A 17984-nucleotide genomic window follows, 5' to 3' on the forward strand; every position below is an offset into this window, starting at 1 on the left:
GTTATATATAGTTTGGGCAAGCACCTTTCCTACTACACTCTACCGATCTGAGTCACATGCCGCATCTGTACCTCTTATTCAGAAACTTCAGATACTTACTGTTCATGACATCAATATCTCTCAAATGTGTGTTTTTATTTATAATGTTTTTTCTTTTGCAGCTCTCAGACCATAAAAGATTTATATCTAAAAAAAAAAATCAAAATCTATTTCAGAAGCAGGATCACTGTTTGTCAGCAACTAATTTTCACAGGGAATATTTCCTTTGTAGAAAATAGTTCCAATTAAAACTGTTGACAGCGACATCTGTGGATTATCTAGAGTAACTGGGATATTTTAAAGCTGGGTATAAAGGTATTGTTCATGTGTTTATTAATTGTTTTTTGTGTGTGTTTTGTTGTTGTAGGCATGAGGAGCAGGAAAGCTCCCCCAGCGTTCAGCCCCTCACTGAGTCTGATGAAACTAAAGCGGAGCCGCTCACTGTGATTGAACAACCTGAGGTCACGACCCCTCAGCTGACCGCGAACCAGGCCATGAAAGGTACCTTCATGTTGCTAACGTTCATGACCGAGATCACTAAATACAAACTACCACATCTTAGTAAAGCCTTACCCCAATCAATGAACGAAACACTAGTTAAAATGGGAATCAGGCTGCAGCAGAGCATTTTTTTCTTCTTCTTTTCTCTTTATATGCACAGAGAAATCATATGATCTATCACAGTTTTGCATAATGAAATAATAACAAAGGAATAAGTAAAGCATATAAGGTAGTAAATGAAAAAGTCAAACAAGATCATTTGGATTTCAAACAAATAAAGTAACTCTAGTTAGGGAGATATGTGATTTGGGGCTATCACTACATTAACAAGCCCGTCTATATAATTGGAGTTATCAATGCATCAATCAGTCTATAAGGTGAGTTGTTAAGTTATCTCTGCATTAATAAGCTCATTATAGGACACTTGTCAAATTTCTTCTTTTTTTAACCTTAGAGAGCAGATAACCTGCTCCCACAACTAGCTGCTAAAGAATTTTGACGATAAACTGTGAAGACAATTAGAAAAAAGATAAAAGAGCTACAAGGTACATTTCGATGCTGATACTTTAGTACTTTTACTTTAGTAAATTTTGAATGCAGGACTTTTACTTGTAGTGGATGAATCCACAGTTTGGTATTAGTACTTTTACTTCAGTAAAGGATCTGAATACTTTTACCACCACTGCTAAAACGTGCAGGGCGGTAGCTCTCAAGGAGCAGGGTAGCAAGAGCCAGATCCAGAATTTCTCAATGAGAGTAGAAGTTCCCGCCCTTTTAAAAAAATGTTTTTTTACTTTTTAAGTGGGGAAAAATAAATAAATATTTATAAATATATAGATGTAAATTATCTATATATGCTTTAAAATGCGTCTGGAAGGGGTTGTTTCTGAGTGGGAAGACGTGAACATTCATGTCTCTCTCTTATCTAACATCTCCTCCCTGCTCTCATTTTCACAGCCAAACTGGCCCGTCTGTCCCTCGCCCTCCCTCCTCTTGCTCTGACTCTCCCCCTCACCCCCACTGGTAAAGGAGGATTCGGGGACGGTGCAATTGGAAACCGCATTGGAAGACGGAGAGGACTGTCCTCGGGGAGCGACCCTGACGACGAGGAGGAGGACGAGCAGGAGGACGAAAGCTCCCGGAGGGTGATCGTTGTCACGGAGACAGACGTGGACAAGCGTGTCGGGCTGAGGAGTCTGCTGAAATCACCCAAGGAGCCGATGGACAGAGAGAAGGACAGAGGGAGGAATGTGTCCTTTTTTGATGATGTCACAATCTATCTTTTTGATCAGGTATTTCCCCCACTTTCAATAATTGATTTCTAGGAAATAGTTAATGCTTTAAAAAGGAGCCTGACTGTTATGTTTCATTACAACAGGAGACTCCAACCAACGAGTTGAGCAATTCAGCGCCCACAAGTCCAGCCCCAGTGTCCGTCAAAAACACCAAGCTGGATCTGCGCGGTAAGATCATAAACATTTAATCATCACACATTAATTATGAGATGCAGAATGAGGAGGAACACTGTTGTTTAATCCATCCACCAAAGATAAGATAATATAGTCCTTTATTGATCCCTCAGGGGGGAAATTCAGGTGTTGCAGCAGCACAAATACAGAGTAAAGACAGATTAGGGTAATAACAATAGAATAATAAAAATGAAATAGAATAAAAAATAGAATAATAAAAATGAAATAGAATAAAGATAGAATAATAAAAATGAAATAGAATAAAGATAGAATAATAAAAATGAAAAAGAAAAAGAATAAAATAGAGTAAAAAAAATGAAATAGAATAAAGATAAGGAAATATATAAATAGTATAAAATAAACATACAAACAAACAACCAAGACCAAACTAAAAAACTCGTAGTCCAAACACGTTAAAGTGGCAGTGAAATGGAGAAATTACAGTCATGGAAAAAATTATTTGACCACCCTAAAAGGTACTAAAGGTACATTTGTTTGGACAAATATAATGATAACAACAAAAATAGCTCATAAGAGTTTAATTTAAGAGCTGATATCTAGCCATTTTCCATAGTTTTCTCGATAATGATTTTTGGTTTTTATCAAGGAAACCATGGAAAATGGCTAGATTACACTCTTATGAGCTATTTTTGTTGTCATCATTGTATTTGTCCAAACAAATGCACCTTTAGTTGTACCAGGCATTAAAATGAACAAGAATTGAAGAAAACAATGGACTAATAATTTTTTCCACCACTGTAGTTGTGTACTGATCTTCTTTTTAATGGCAATCTACAACCTGATGTAGCATCAACACCAACATTTGACCAAGAATATCACCCACCAAAATATCTGATGGCTTAATTAATGTGATTCTACTTTTACTTGCTTGTGTGTCCTCAAACTAGCAACTGCAACTGCTGCAGCTTCCTCGTTGTCCATGTTTTAAAAGTTTGGTGATCCCTCCCCTAATCAGGTTGAGAAGTATCCAGCGTTAAACACCCAAGTTTTTGGCCCTCATGAGCACACCATCCTGCACTACTTTTTGCCATAATACGTCAGTTTAACTGGACTTCTGGATCTATATAATGTGTTATTTCCACTTCTTCAATTGAATTTCTGACTTTTCGATGATATTCTAATTGATTGAGATGCACTTGTAAGTGCTGTATGAAAAAATGTGAATTGAGACATCAAATGCAAGCATGCTAATGAGCTAAGCTGGTGAACATGTTTAACATCGGCACAGTGTCAGTGTGAGCATGTTAGCATCAGCTCAAAGCTCTGCTGCTGCAGAGAGCTGCTAGCATGGTGCATCAGACTGTAGCGTTAATGTGCATAAGTGCTTCTTTCTACCTGTATTATCACTCGGTCCCCACCTTGAGCCGGAGAATGACGTAATAAAATCTGACAGCCACTAACTCATCCCCACCCACCCAAATGGAAAACCCTCAGTTCAACCATCTCCTCTCCAAATATGCAGCCAGAATTAATCTTCTATAATTATCCCCCTCGACACTGTGACATGTGGAACTGAGCGGCGACATAAATCCCGCGCTCAACAATGCAAGCCTAAGCTGTGTCTCCCAACACATTTTCATTTGCTCTCTTGACTTCCTCTCTCCATCTTGTACACTGATTACCTCATTTCACAGAATAATGAAAGTTTGGGCTCAGAGTTTCCTTCGGGCTGTGCACATCCACAGATATGCAGAAACTCCAAAATTAGATGCTTTCATGATCTTTCCTAGCCTTTAGAGTTGAAACTTCAAAGCCCCAAAAGAAGAGTGTGTGTTCACTTTGAGTTATTTTTAACCAAAAACTGTCCAGAATGCTTCAGTGTGATTGTATTAATAGATATAGATCATTAGTTTATTTCTGACCTGTTTGGTTTGGTGCAGATATAATGTCTTATCTATCTCTACACATCTGTCACAGTCATGAATGGATTATAAGAAGAGTGAAACCCATTACAGGTTTTACCGGACGTTCTGCAGGTGAACCTGAACTCTTAGGTGCTGCTGTTATTGGTTTATATGTTGTTGTTTCTTAAACTAATTTTATTATGGGATAATAATGAAGCCTAGGTTTTCCTTACAACTGTAATCTGAAGGGAAAACCAATTGTTGCACTGGATTTGTTGGGCAACATTAAAGCAAGTATACTTTATTTTTATGTTGATTTTGGCGCCCCCTGTGGACAAAAGTGTTGTAACTTATTTTAATACTATTTTACACAGCTGTATGCAGGATGTGTAGCAATGAGTTTGTAGCCCTTTTCAGACTGCCATTTCAAGCCGTGATAGATTCAGATTTCAGATTCAGATTTGACTTTATTAATCCCACAGTGGGGAAATTTCTTTGTTACAGCCGCAAAGTTTCACACAATTAAGATAAAGATAAAAAATAAACAATCTAAGAAAAGACATATTAACAATATACAAATATACAATAATAATAATAGTAATAATATACTATATACAACTTAGTGCAAATTTAAGTGGAGAAATGTGCTGAGTGCAGATTTATGCAAAAATGTTCAGGTTGTGTTGGTGTTGTACAGTCTTATGGCAGCTGGAAAGAATGATTTGCGGAAGCATTCTTTTTTACACCGTGGGTGTAATAGCCTGTTGCTGAAAGATATTTACGCCTCTGTGACGTTTACCTTCAATCTTAACGTCCCAGAGGCTTAATGGGTGGACCAAGTGATCCCGGCTCTGAATCACCTTCAGAGGTAGTAACAGACGCGTTAAATTGGCGACACTGTTCGAGGTGAGAAATGTGAACAGGCGTTTCCCTTTATCTGTAAGTCACTTTGGATAAAAGCGTCTGCTATGTGACTAAATGTAAATGTAAATAGGCGGTGCCATATATCTGACGAACATACAGTTATGGAAAAAATTATTAGACCACCCTTGTTTTCTCCTTGCTTTCTTGCTAATTTAATGCCTGGTACAACTAAAGGTACATTTGTTTAGACAAATATAATGATAACAACAAAAATAGCTCATAAGAGTTTATTTTAAGAGCTGATGTCTGGACGTTTTCCATGGTTTTCTTGATGATGATTTTGGCTATTATCGAGAAAACCATGGAAAATGTCTAGATATCAGCTCTTAAAATAAACTCTTATGAGCTGTTTTTGTTGTTATCATTATATTTGTCCAAACAAATGTACCTGTATTAAAATAAACAAGAAATCAAAGAAAACAACGGTCTAATCATTTTTTCCATGACTGTAGGTGTACCACCTCAGAGACTCATGACTGCCTTCACATATGCTTAATTTTCTTTTTTTTCTTCTCCCCATCAGGGTCAAACATCAAGAGCAAAGAATCAAAAAGGAAAGATGATTTATCAATCAAACCGAGGTCGCCAGTGGGGGCCAAACCAGTGACATCATCTCGCTTCACTGTCAGCCCAGCCAACGACCCCCACTTGGTGTGATGTTACACGTCAGCGTGGGAACCTTTAGAGCTGAACCCTCTCGGACTGGCCACTGAATTAACCCCCCGACAACCAGCCATTCACCCAGAGGCTATTTTTTTATTGAAGAGGCAACTGAAAGAATGATGAGACTCCCGTTCTAAAGCTGGACACATTCCAGGTTTTACCAGCGACAGGATTTTGTATGACAGGCGTTGTGCTCCTGCCTGCCACTATTTACAGAGTTTATTCATAGCCTTCAGCTACAAAAAGTCTTTGAACAAGGCAGCATATGTTAGGAGAAGAGGAGCCTGGAGCTTTGTAAAATCTGAACCAGATTTGACAGCTATGCAGTGGGAGTCTTGCTGTGTACCAGCTTACCTTCTCTTTTTCTTCTTCATTCTGTTGTATTATTCCCCAGATGTGCGGGGAATGCACTTTCTTTAGTCATTCATCCGTCTATGTAAGCGCTTGGATCCCAGTCCTCTCTTTATTAAGGAAGTTTTTCATTGCAGTCAGTTGTTCTTGTAGGCAGCAGTTTGGAGCAGAACTCGATGACTCCTGTATTTGAGAATACTCGTTAACATTTGTACAAATATCATAATACAAGTGAATACAATATCATTTTAGAGCTGTTTACTTTTAGATGTATTCTTAGACTGCACGAAAAATGAAACAAGCTATGCTTCTTTAAAACTTTTAGTTCTAGATTATTTCTCTTATCCGGTTAATTTATATTAAATATATATTTATTATATTGTTTTATTTCTTTATGTAAAGCCAGTTTCCATGCAATATTTTATTTATTTAATTATTTATTTTTCCTTATTTATAAATCAGGTTATTTATTTGCTTTTCTGCAATTAACATATATTAACTTAGCTATAATTTGTTTGGGACAGAATGCATCTAGGTTATACCTTCTCTAAGATCTTCATAACAAATAAATCAAAATATTTTCCCAAACGTCTTAATTGCTAAAAAAAACAAGAAGTATTTTGTATAATTTTACTTGTTAATATATGCCAATCTGTATGGAACTATGTCCTGTAATGTGTCATTATTTTTCCAATGTCTATGAATTCTTAGCTGTCTTGTCATTATTTTACTTTGTTTAATGACCGTTAATGTAGCTTAGCATGAAAAATCGAAGCCTCTCATCAGTAAATAACTCCATTTGTTTGTATATCTGTTAATTTACCCATTTTCTACTAATAACAGTTCATCCTGCAGTTGAGGTCCAACTAGTCCATTCGTTTAGTCTGTTTAAATGTTGGTTTAAAACCTGTATTGTTTAAAGAATGGTTTTCAAGGGGTAATGTATAAACAAGGGGAAATAAAAACTACAAAATGTGAACCTCTTATTGAACTGTTTCATGACAATAAATCGTATTGTTTTGTAATCGTAAAGCACTCTATTTATAACCAAGAAGACCCTTACATATCATGCTTTTTTCATTCTTTGACAAAAAGGATAATATACAGAAATTCAGGTACACAATAGCAGTAATCAGATATAAGTGAAACATATACATTTGAAATTAAAATGTGACTATTAAAAAACAAATAAAAAAACAAAACAAATGAGAGTAAATATGTACATAGATACAGAAACCCAGGTCATATGGGGGGAAAAGTCACAGAATTTTTCAAGAGTTCATATATTTTTTTGTAACCAAGAAGTGATGAAGAGAGTGAAAACATAGGTAGTAATTTAGAAAAAAGTTCCTGATTTTAAAAAAACAAAAACCTAATAAAGTAATAAAAATAAATCTGATATTATAGAGTGCCATCATCTGGATTTTAATAGTAACAATTAATATGTTTATTGTTAAGAGCAGCTTCATAAAGGCAAAACTCCAGATCAGTCAGAAATTTGGGGGATATTTCATAATGAAAGAATAGTAGTTAAATTGTTTTACATTATATTTTTATATGGTTAAAAAAAATATCAATGTACTTAAAAATAGCAATCAGTTGTGTAAAATGTTACATTTTTCTTCTTTAGCCTTATTTAAGATACTTATAGGTAGCCATGCTCCAGTTTAGGTTCACCTTCTCTTTGTTTGTGCTGCGGATTGACTACATTTCCCAGAAAGCAGTTCGAAGATAACTACGTATTTAGTCTGCGTCAAACGTTTTAGCATCACACCACAGTCTGACGACGAAAACATCATATAAACATCGTTTCACCTGAACACAGAAGAAGATCTGGAAGTCTCCAAGAGACGTTTGTGGGTTTTTTTCATTAGGGCGACCAGGGTTTGACGGTTAGAGGTAAGTTTGTGCAACTTATAAAGCGCTTAGCAACATGACCGGCTGCGTTAAACCAACGTTGGCTAACGGTAGCTAGCTAGCTAGCATAAACCGAAACAATCACTGAATTAGAATCAAAATGTTTACAAACAGCTTTCTCAAATATTTACAGATTTATTGTTTGTCTGCCATCATCTTTTATCAGCTGAAACATTTATTGGTGATGTTATTCAAGTGTTTAAACCGGGCTATGGCACATTGAAATCATTTGTTTTAACTCATAAAACAACACCTATGTATGTAATATTGCACGTTACGATCACAAGAAATCTCATTAGTGGATTTTGTCTTTGGTTATAACAAACCAGCATTTACATATTTATTCATGTTTGCCCATTTGGTGGCCTAATTGCAAATTTGACTAAAATTTGACAAACATTACTCACAAATAGCAGTAGCACAAATAAGTATTTTGAGTTACCCCTTTAAATGTTTATGGCTTTAGTTATGAGCAGAACAAAATGAAAATGGTTTCAACAAAGTTGCTTTTGAGAATGATTCATTAGGGGCCTGAAGAAATTATAAAAATACATTTCTGTAACAAAAATATCATACAGTCATGGAAAAAAATACCCTTGTTTACTTCACTTTATTTTAGTGCCTAGTACAACTATTGGTACATTTGTTTGGACACATATGACAACAACAAAAATAGCTCATAATCTAGCCGTTTTCCATGGTTTTCTTCAAACCATTGAAAATGGCTAGATACCAGAAGAAAACAGTGGTCTAATAATTTTCTCCATGACTGTATATATAAAATATCATCTTTAATGATATTTTGTCCCTCTCCCATCTTGCAGTTCCTCTTCCTATTATAATCAGATCACTTATGTGGATATTTCCACATCATAGATTTCATTTTAACAGTAAGAAAAGAAACTTCAAGTCAGAACAGAAAGACAGCTTTTGATTTTTATTTATGTGCTATGTTCAGACATTTTTGACAGTCTTGCGGTTTAATTTTGTAAACTGATTTGAATTGTCTCAGTTTATCAAGCCAGTTACCATCAATTTCCTGCTGCTGATTGCAGATGTCTCTGGCGGACGAGCTCCTGGCAGATTTGGAGGAGGCTGCAGATGAAGGGGAGGACGGGTTGTATCCAGAGGGAGAGGAGGGGGAGAGTGATGGAGAGGCAGTGGAGGGAAGGACAGAGGGAGGGCTGGAAGACATCCCAGAGGAGATGGAGGTGGATTACAGTAAAGCAGAGAGTGTTGCATCCATCGCCAAGCTCCGCAATAGCAAACAGGTGAGTTGTCTCATATGAGAGCATTATACAATCATGTTTTCTGGTCACTGGAGGATAATCTTACTTTTTGCTTCCAGTTTTCAGAAATTATGGACAAAATTTCCGTGTATAGTGGAAAGCAGCGCAAGAACTCAGAGGGTGAGTGTGACCCATGTGTATGTTTTATCTTATGTGTTATGATATGGATTATGTTCAATAAATTCCTCACATTTAATTCTAGTTGAATGATAACTAAGAATCTGAATAAAGTTGGTATGATTCTGTTGTGTTTTTTGTTTTCTTGTAGTCTCAGGTCCAGTCGAGGCTGACCCAGAGTACAGACTGATCGTCGCCGCCAATAACCTCACAGTCGAGATCGACAATGAGCTCAGTAAGTTCTCTGTTCCTGCCTGCTTGCTAAAATTGTGTTTAATGTTGTTCTGCTGTGTATAGCAAAGTTTTCTTATGTTTTCCTTCCTGCGTTTCAGATATTATTCACAAGTTCACTCGGGACAAGTACTCCAAGAGGTTCCCAGAGCTCGAGTCTCTGGTGCCAGATTCTCTAGATTACATCCGCACAGTCAAGGTGAGATGAGACAAAATGTTTATTCTGCTTTTAAACCAAAAACCATTTCAGATTGAGAGTCGAGTGCACAGAGCTGCTTTTGCTGCACTATTGATCATTTGTATCTTTACCTGAACAGAAGACCATTTTTAGTTATTGATGATTGTAACCATCCGCCAAATGCCAGTAATCAATTAAAATTTTTACTGCATCATTTTATATATTTCAAAGGTTGAAATGTCTGTCTTTCCAAATTATAGCCACCTGTGTCAGGCTAATTTTAACAAAACGGTAGTTTGTGGTGTCATTCATATTTTAAAAAAGGCACTGATTTACCTAATTGGTTAATGCTGTAATTAAGTTATTGTATAATATGAAAAGCTCCTTTTTTCCTGCATTTGTTTTCAATTATTTATTTTTTCCTTTCAATTTTGTCTTTTTACCCCCCTTTTTTCCCTGCATTTTCTAGTTTCAAAATATGAAAGGATGGATTATTGTAATGCAATAAAATAAAAGGGCAGGCTTACTATTTTATTCTCTCACATGTTGTTTGAGAATGATACATTCTCCTTTTTATGTTTCCTGTGCAGGAGTTGGGAAACAATCTGGAAAAGTGCAAGACCAATGAAACTCTGCAGCAAATCCTCACCAATGCCACTATTATGGTTGTCAGTGTCACAGCGTCGACCACACAGGGGTGAGTCGACGGACAGATATTATCACTCACATCCACAGGACGTCTGAGGGTGACGGTCGCTGTTTACTTGCTCATCAGTAAGTTGACTTTGTGTATTTTCATTGTTTAGGTCACTGCTAAGTGAGGATGAACTGAAGCAGCTGGAGGAGGCGTGTGACATGGCTCTGGAGCTGAACCAGTCCAAACACAGGATTTATGAATACGTTGAATCCAGAATGTCATTCATCGCCCCAAATCTGTCAATCATCGTTGGAGCGTCCACAGCTGCCAAGATCATGGGTGAGAGCTGCTAAAAAAGACACATTTTTAGATTTAAATTGATTTGAAATCATTGATATTCTATTACCCATGCTATTGTTACGTCCACTGACTAAACCCAGCCAGCAGACAATAACCCAACAATCAGAAAATTAAACAAAGTCAAAGGTGATATGAACAATGATGATTTATTTTACAATAACCAAACAAAGACACACTAAGGTGGGGGAGGATGGGACAAGTGATTGTGCCAAAAGAAAGTTGAAACAAATATAACAAAACAAGGCCTATCTAAACTAGTTGTGAAGAAAAAACAAACAAAAGGCCTAACTAACTTATCTACAAAAAAGGCTTTCAAAACAATACAGGGGTGGCACAATCAATAAACTAATAGAGTAACAGAAATTATCCTACGTGATGCAAAAATGTACAGGGTACCCCAACTTACCTAGTCCCAACCTCACCACAACAAACAGCACTAACAAGTCGAATTTTAAATGTCAAAGCACACAAAAACAAGTCTCACAGACAGAGACACCACAAGAACAAGATGGCCTCCGGTGATCCTCAGAATGGTCCTTTTTCAGGCTGAACATACCACCTCTGATTGGCCAGCTCCACAGGTGGAAATCAGCTTTCCAGGTGGATCCAATCAGCTGGTTAGCACCTGGAATGACACAGAAAGGAGGGGGAGGGGGGGTGGAGAGAGAGGCAGAAACACACACAAACAGTCCTCTGGCACGTAACACTATGCATCCAAAATAAAATGGATTTGTTTTTCTCTCTGGCTGCAGGTATCGCCGGCGGACTCACTAACCTTTCAAAGATGCCGGCCTGTAACCTGATGCTGCTGGGAGCTCAGAGAAGAACTCTGTCCGGCTTCAGCAGCACCTCCCTGCTGCCCCACACCGGCTACATCTACCACTGTGATGTGGTGCAGTCTCTACCACCTGTCAGTAAATATATAAATAACATAAAGCCATTGCAGTGTGTTTTTGTGCATTTTACTCAGCATGGGCATCTTACAGTTAACACCTGACTTCCATTTTGTGACTTCAGGACCTCAGGAGGAAGGCCGCTCGTCTGGTGGCTGCAAAGTGCACTCTGGCTTCCCGAGTGGACAGTTTCCATGAGAGTTCAGTCGGCAAGGTGACCGTCGACATTCATGCTGAATTTATGATTAGCTGTCGGTGTTACAAAAGAAACCTAGACACAAAAAGGCTTACTCCTCTGTTTTTTTTTCTTAGGCAGCAGGGGCCCGTCTATTTATATTTTACAAGCTATTTCACAACCTATTTTTTGTGACTGATTGTTGGTCTCAGTGTAGTCATTCGTGGCTTTACAGTTGCGCCTAGAAGCACATAATTTATTTATTTTTGACAAGATCAACAGCACACTGATTATTTTTGGCAAAATTTTAAATGAGACCTCTAGACAGAAGTGATTTTGATAAAATATCACTATTTTTATCTACAATATTGGTTACTTTGATTGAAGGAAGCATTCGTTGCACATCATCCACGTCCATTGTTTTTTGTTTGTTTGTTTGTTTGTTTGTTTTAATCCTCAGTGCTACAATTTTAATTATATTTTTCTGATTAAGCAATTAAATTCAACAAACATTCCACATATGCACTGAAGACTCATTTTCATGACCCTAACAAGTGAGCATGTAACATTAGGAGCTCAAATATTTTTAATAAAGTGCAATAATACATTTGTTTTGCCTCTAATACAAAAAAATATGAAGAAAACAAGTAACATAAAATGATGATAAGAACAACCACGATCCTTAATCATGTCCATACTTTTGCTACCAGTTGATTTTGGTGTTCAGAGAGTTTAAAAAAATGTTTTATTCTTTTCTGATTCCTCTCATCTTAACTTCTGTGTAACTTCTTGTCTCGCAGGTTGGCTATGATCTAAAAGAAGAAATAGAGAGGAAGTTTGATAAATGGCAAGAGCCTCCACCCGTGAAGCAGGTCAAACCACTGCCAGCCCCACTGGACGGACAGAGGAAGAAGAGAGGAGGAAGGAGGTACGGTCAGCTGCTCTACAGCTGCAGAACTCTGCTGCACAGACCACACGTTTAGAGAAAAGTCTAATGCAATATGGAAACGCTTGCAACTTTTCATTTTCAGTAAAACATTCTGTAACATGAGAACAGCCAAACAAAACTCAAGACAGAGCGGCAAGAAGCTTACGTAACTTGCATAGCCAAGATTAGAATACCACCATCAACTCAAAGTGTATATGTAGCATAACCAACTGTGCTGCTCTCATCTCTTTAAGGTATCGAAAGATGAAGGAGCGTCTTGGACTGACGGAGATCAGGAAACATGCAAACAGAATGACCTTTGCAGAGGTCTGTATTATCTATCATCCCTTCTCTATCTCTCATTTCTTCTTTTACTGGTGTTTTTCAAGCAATAACATGTTCATTATTAATACTGCTGTCTAACAGTGACACATATTAGTTGTTTGGTGTTCAGATTTCATACTCAAGGAATGTGTGTTACCTTAAGAAAAAAACTATGCAGAAATACACATTAAATGCATAGAAAGAAACACTGATGATCACATTGGATACTCTTCCCTTCCAGAGCATCTAAATATAAACACACAGATTCAAACACTTGAGGTTATTGTTGCTCACCTCAGTTCCTGAGAGGATGGCGGCTAAAAGCAGCTTCGCTCACTGATTTCATCGGATACTGCAGCAGACCAGAGGGACATAGTTTTGCTCTAATATTTCAACCAAGAAGCAGAGTTGTCATTTATACTCTCCCGTTTACGGCAAAGCCACTTTAGTGATGTGGTTGTTGTGAGATGAGGTTTCATGTTTGACAGTGGAGATGGTAGTTAAAAAGAAAAGGACATTTATTCTTTTCTAGTCTGTAAAAAATAACAGAGAAAAAGCCAACAAATTCAGAAATCCCAGATGGAATGGTCCAGTAATGATGATGTTAACTTCATACCGACATAAGTACACATCAGCGCTTCTGAGTTGCTCACTTCACTTTCAGTAAATGAGTTTCAGATGGCATGATACGTTCATGATGGTGGTTTCCTCTTGGGGGGAAAGAACAGTTTTAAACATTGCAGGGCTCGACTTTAATGTAAAAGTTAAATCTGTCTTGTGCCAAAAAAGTATTGAGGATTATGCTGTGGCGTTCTTTGACATTTTGATGTCACTATACTATGACTTTTGCGAACAACATACTGTACTTTGACATTTTTATCAAATTTTGAACGCCATACTATACTAATTTTTTTTTTTTCATTTTACTGAACTACGACATACTTTTTTTTTTTTGGAATGACATATTATACTATGACAATTTTATCAAATTTTAAATGACATAGTATACTATAACTTTATGATATTTGTTGACATACTATAAAAAAATAACTGTTTTTTTTTTTTTTTAAATCAAATTTTGAACAACATTCATACTAACCTTGAACCTTGAGTTGACAAAACAATTCTCTGCTTTGTGCATCATGTTTTGTTCCGTTGGGTGTTATTTGAGAGAACAGTTGAGGCCAGAGCAGGAGGAGAGAGAGAGCGAATGTTGCGGCGGACAGATACTGCACTGGTCCGCCGCAACATTCGCTCTCTCTCTCCTCCTGCTCTGGCCTCAACTGTTCTCTCATCCCTCCCCTCATCGGACTCATTCTCACTTCTGCAGCCCAACTCTGCAACCGACACTCTCCTTGCCACCCTCTCCTCCTCTCTTGACTCACTCTGTCCTCTCACTCCTCGGAAAGTGCGCAAGTCCTCCCCTGCCCCTTGGCTGTCGGACTCTGTGCGTGCCACCAGAGCTCTCCTACGGGCAGCAGAACGGAAGTGGCAGAAAACTAAACACCCTGAGGACCTACGCAACTACCAATCTCTTCTTACTGCCTTCTCATCTTTAATCTCAGCCGAAAAAAGCTCTTTCTATCAGACCAAAATCCAATCCTCATTCTCCAACCCCAAGAAGCTCTACTCCATCTTTACAAACCTCCTGGTCCCTCCAACTCCCCCTCCTACCTCCTCCCTCCTACCAACCCACATTGTCAACCATTTCCTGAAGAAGATTGAGGACATACGCTCGTCATTTACCCATCCAGTCTCACAACCTGCCTCTCCTCCCTCCCCATCAGTGTCTCCCTCCCTCTCAGCATTCACTCCACTGTCTCCTCCTCAAATGCTCAGCCTTGTAACCTCTGCCCGTCCTACCACTTGTCAGCTGGATCCTATTCCCTCCCACCTGTTTCAGTCTATTGCTCCTGATCTCCTCCCATTCCTCTCCCATCTTGTCAACACTTCCTTGACTACTGGCTGCTTTCCTAACTCTCTGAAGGAAGCAAGGGTGAATCCTCTCCTAAAGAGATCCACCCTCGACCCATCCTTAGTGGACAATTACAGACCCGTCTCTCTCCTGCCGTTCCTCTCCAAAACTCTGGAACGGGCTATCTTCAATCAGCTGTCCTCCTATCTGCATGGGAACAACCTCCTTGACTGTACTCTGCTGCTAACGGTTCAGGTCCTACTTACATCCAGGACCTTGTCAAACTCTACACCCCTGCCCGTCCTCTCCGCTCTGCATCAGCCAAACAGCTGGCGACTCCCACCCTGCGTGGGTCAACTCGCCTCAAAACCACTTCCAGACTTTTCTCTGTCTTGGCTCCCAAATGGTGGAACGAGCTCCCCACCGACATCAGGACCTCAGACAGCCTGTACATCTTCCGCCGCAGGCTGAAGACCTATCTCTTCCAACAATACCTCGGTTAAGTCATGGTCACCTAACAGATATATATATTTAAAAAAAAAAAAAATTCTTATTCTTTTCTCTTCTTTTCTTCTTTAACATATAGCACTCCTTAGCAATGACAGTTAGCTCTTAAAGTTATGTACTTACTCGATTCCTATGGTCTATGTCTAGTACCATCAGGTTGAATGCACTTATTGTAAGTCGCTTTGGACAAAAGCGTCTGCTAAATGACATGTAATGTAATGTAATGTAATTTAGCCTCTTTGTATAGTTTTACTAAAAAAAAAAAATCTGTTTTCGTAGCAACTTGCTGATACCAGGACTGAGGCGGACACCGGTTCCTTTCATTAGTTTTGTATCTTCTCCTCAAACCCTCCGAGGGATTGTAGTTTTTTAAGTTTTCCAGGATAGATGCTTTCTGAACACCGTGAGAATGTTCTCCACTGTCGTTCCCCGCCTGCTTCTCCTGACATTTTTTCAGATGGTTCGTACAGTTGTATTTGGCGGTGTGGGTTCTGCTCTAGAAGCTATCAGACAGTATCTGTGCAGCATGCAACAGATTCTGGCTGAGAGTGCAACATTCAATCCCCCAGGGACATGCAGAGCAGAACCTGAATATGCTATATGCAATAGTACTGACACTTGCAGACATTACAACATTGCAAATAATTCATCCTAAAAATACTCTTAATCTGGCTTGTACAGGTGGTGGAGGGAGGTTAACGCAGCAGTGTGTGCAGCAGAAGGAATGAGAGGCAGAACAGTTTAAATGGACCGCCTAGTTGTGTGTGTGTGATAGTGATTGGTTGGGCTCGGCGCGGTTGTCAGACCAGCTGACAGCCAAGCAGGCGTGACTGCCGTATTCCGCCTGAACTAACGCAGAGCTTAATTTAATCACATTTTGATGGACATATTCTACTGTTATTTTTTTAGATTTTGAACGACATACTGCTATACTGTGACTTTTCTTGAAATTGTGAATGACATACTATGTATGACATTTTTTGGCATACAATACCATGAGTTTTTATGCCTTAATTTGCAGATTGAAGACGATGCATATCAGGAGGACCTGGGCTTCAGTCTGGGTCAGCTGGGGAAGAGCGGCAGCGGGCGCGTAAGGCAGGCTCAGGTCAACGAGGCCACCAAAGCCAGAATCTCCAAATCCCTCCAGGTAAACCATGTTATGGCTCATTTTCCCACCACCATTGTATTATTTTTGTTTTCATTCTTAACCTTCAGTATTTTTTGTTGTACACAACAGAGAACGCTGCAGAAGCAGAGCATGACATACGGAGGAAAGTCCACAGTCAGAGACCGCTCCTCAGGAACCAGCTCCAGTGTAGCATTCACTCCTCTCCAGGTAAAGACTTAAACAGACTCTTATTATCCTCTGAATGCCGCAGGCTTATTTTATTCAACTAACTGTTGTGCTCTTGTCTGTAGGGGCTGGAGATTGTGAACCCTCAGGCTGCAGAGAAGAAGGTGGCTGAAGCCAACCAGAAATACTTCTCTAACATGGCGGAGTTCCTCAAAGTGAAGAAGGAATCTAAGATGTGAACAAATGCGCACAGTGTTCCCGCACATGGACAGTTGCACTCACTATGAAGTGATGTTTTTCAGTTGTTTGGCATTGTGATTTGTTCTGTATTTTGTTTTACTTTTTTGTTCTTCCCTTTTAAATAAAATGTCATTTAACTGATGCTTTTAGCTTTTGATTGACAGGTAAACTACACAGTGCATTGTGTGTTTTCTTCTTGGAGCGTTTACCCTTTCCTAGTATGTTTTCTCAGTCGGTCAAAGTTAACTGTTTCCTGTTAAAATTGTAGAAACATACCAATTTAAGTACCAAAGACTATTTTAGGCATTTTACAATTTGACCATTTTTGACAAATATCAACATGCTACAGTATGACTTTTCTTTCAGGGGGTCATTTTTAGACATCCCATTTTTAAAAATCCTGTAATTTCTGGCAATATTATGCTCTAATATGTGACAACAGACTGTAATTTACCCATTTTAAGCATTTTTAGGCATATTACATTTTTTTGGATATCCCATAATGTGGTGTTTTTTGGACAAACTATACTACGTCATGTATCAACAGACTATAATTGACCCATTTTAAGGCATTTCAAAATTCGACCATTTTTGACCAAAAATCGACATACTGTAGTATGACTTTTTTTTGCTATTTTTGAATGAACTGTAGTACAACATGAATCAACAGACTATAAATGATCAATTTTAAGCATTTTTAGGCATTTTAAAATGTGACCCTTTTTTTGAGACATCCCATAATATGCAGGGGTTTTTTTTGCTATTTTTGGACAAACCATATTAAAACATGTATCAACAGACTGCAATTAAAAAGAATTAATTTTTGGACATTCCATAATATACAGTTTTTTTCCATATTTTTGGACAAACTATACTACCTCTTGTATCAACAGACTATAATTGACCCATTTCAAGCATTTTTAGGCATTTTAAAATTTGACCATTTTTGACAAAAATTGACATGCTGTAGTATGACTTTTTTTGCTATTTTTGAATGAACTGTAGTACAACATGAATCAACAGACTAAATGATCAATTTTAAGCATTTTTAGGAGGGGGTAATTTTTGGACATCCCATAATATGCAGTTTTTCCGCTATTTTTGGATTAACTTTAGTACAACATGAATCAACAGACTATAAATTATTGATTTTAAGCATTTTTA

At 38.2% G+C, this 17984-nt stretch overlaps 2 protein-coding genes across 3 annotated transcripts in view; both read left to right on the plus strand.

The window, feature by feature from the left end:
- Positions 1–6837, plus strand: part of lmtk3 (lemur tyrosine kinase 3) — a 30875-nt gene extending 24038 nt beyond the window's left edge. Inside the window, exons 13-16 of the mRNA XM_059339114.1 lie at positions 407–540; positions 1498–1832; positions 1919–2003; positions 5322–6837. Coding sequence (XP_059195097.1) covers positions 407–540; positions 1498–1832; positions 1919–2003; positions 5322–5455 — 688 coding nt within the window. The 3' untranslated portion in view covers positions 5456–6837. The remainder of the gene's footprint in view (positions 1–406; positions 541–1497; positions 1833–1918; positions 2004–5321) is intronic.
- A 705-nt stretch (positions 6838–7542) lies between these two features.
- prpf31 (PRP31 pre-mRNA processing factor 31 homolog (yeast)) lies at positions 7543–16962 on the plus strand. 2 transcript variants are annotated; one of them, XM_059340066.1, is made up of 14 exons: positions 7543–7711; positions 8742–9000; positions 9078–9138; positions 9287–9370; positions 9468–9565; positions 10135–10241; positions 10351–10520; positions 11294–11451; positions 11559–11648; positions 12410–12537; positions 12792–12864; positions 16305–16433; positions 16524–16622; positions 16706–16962. In XM_059340066.1, exons 2-14 carry the CDS (start codon positions 8785–8787, stop codon positions 16817–16819), a joined length of 1527 nt encoding a protein of 508 aa, XP_059196049.1. In that variant the 5' UTR covers positions 7543–7711; positions 8742–8784; the 3' UTR covers positions 16820–16962. The 2 variants fall into 2 exon arrangements, with proteins under 2 accessions (XP_059196049.1, XP_059196048.1); XM_059340065.1 differs by having other exon boundaries at positions 8785–9000.
- Positions 16963–17984: the final 1022 nt, after the last annotated feature.

The sequence above is a fragment of the Centropristis striata genome, chromosome 8 (genome assembly GCF_030273125.1).
Source record: "Centropristis striata isolate RG_2023a ecotype Rhode Island chromosome 8, C.striata_1.0, whole genome shotgun sequence".
Taxonomy (NCBI): Eukaryota; Metazoa; Chordata; class Actinopteri; order Perciformes; family Serranidae; genus Centropristis; species Centropristis striata.

Coding starts and splice junctions, on each gene's coding strand:
- prpf31 (XM_059340066.1), top strand. CDS start 8,785: ATGTCTCTGGCGGACGAGCTCCTGGCAGATTTGGAGGAGGCTGCAGAT. Junction 10,242..10,350: donor ACAGCGTCGACCACACAGGG/GTGAGTCGACGG, acceptor TTCATTGTTTAG/GTCACTGCTAAGTGAGGATG. Junction 12,538..12,791: donor AAGAAGAGAGGAGGAAGGAG/GTACGGTCAGCT, acceptor CATCTCTTTAAG/GTATCGAAAGATGAAGGAGC.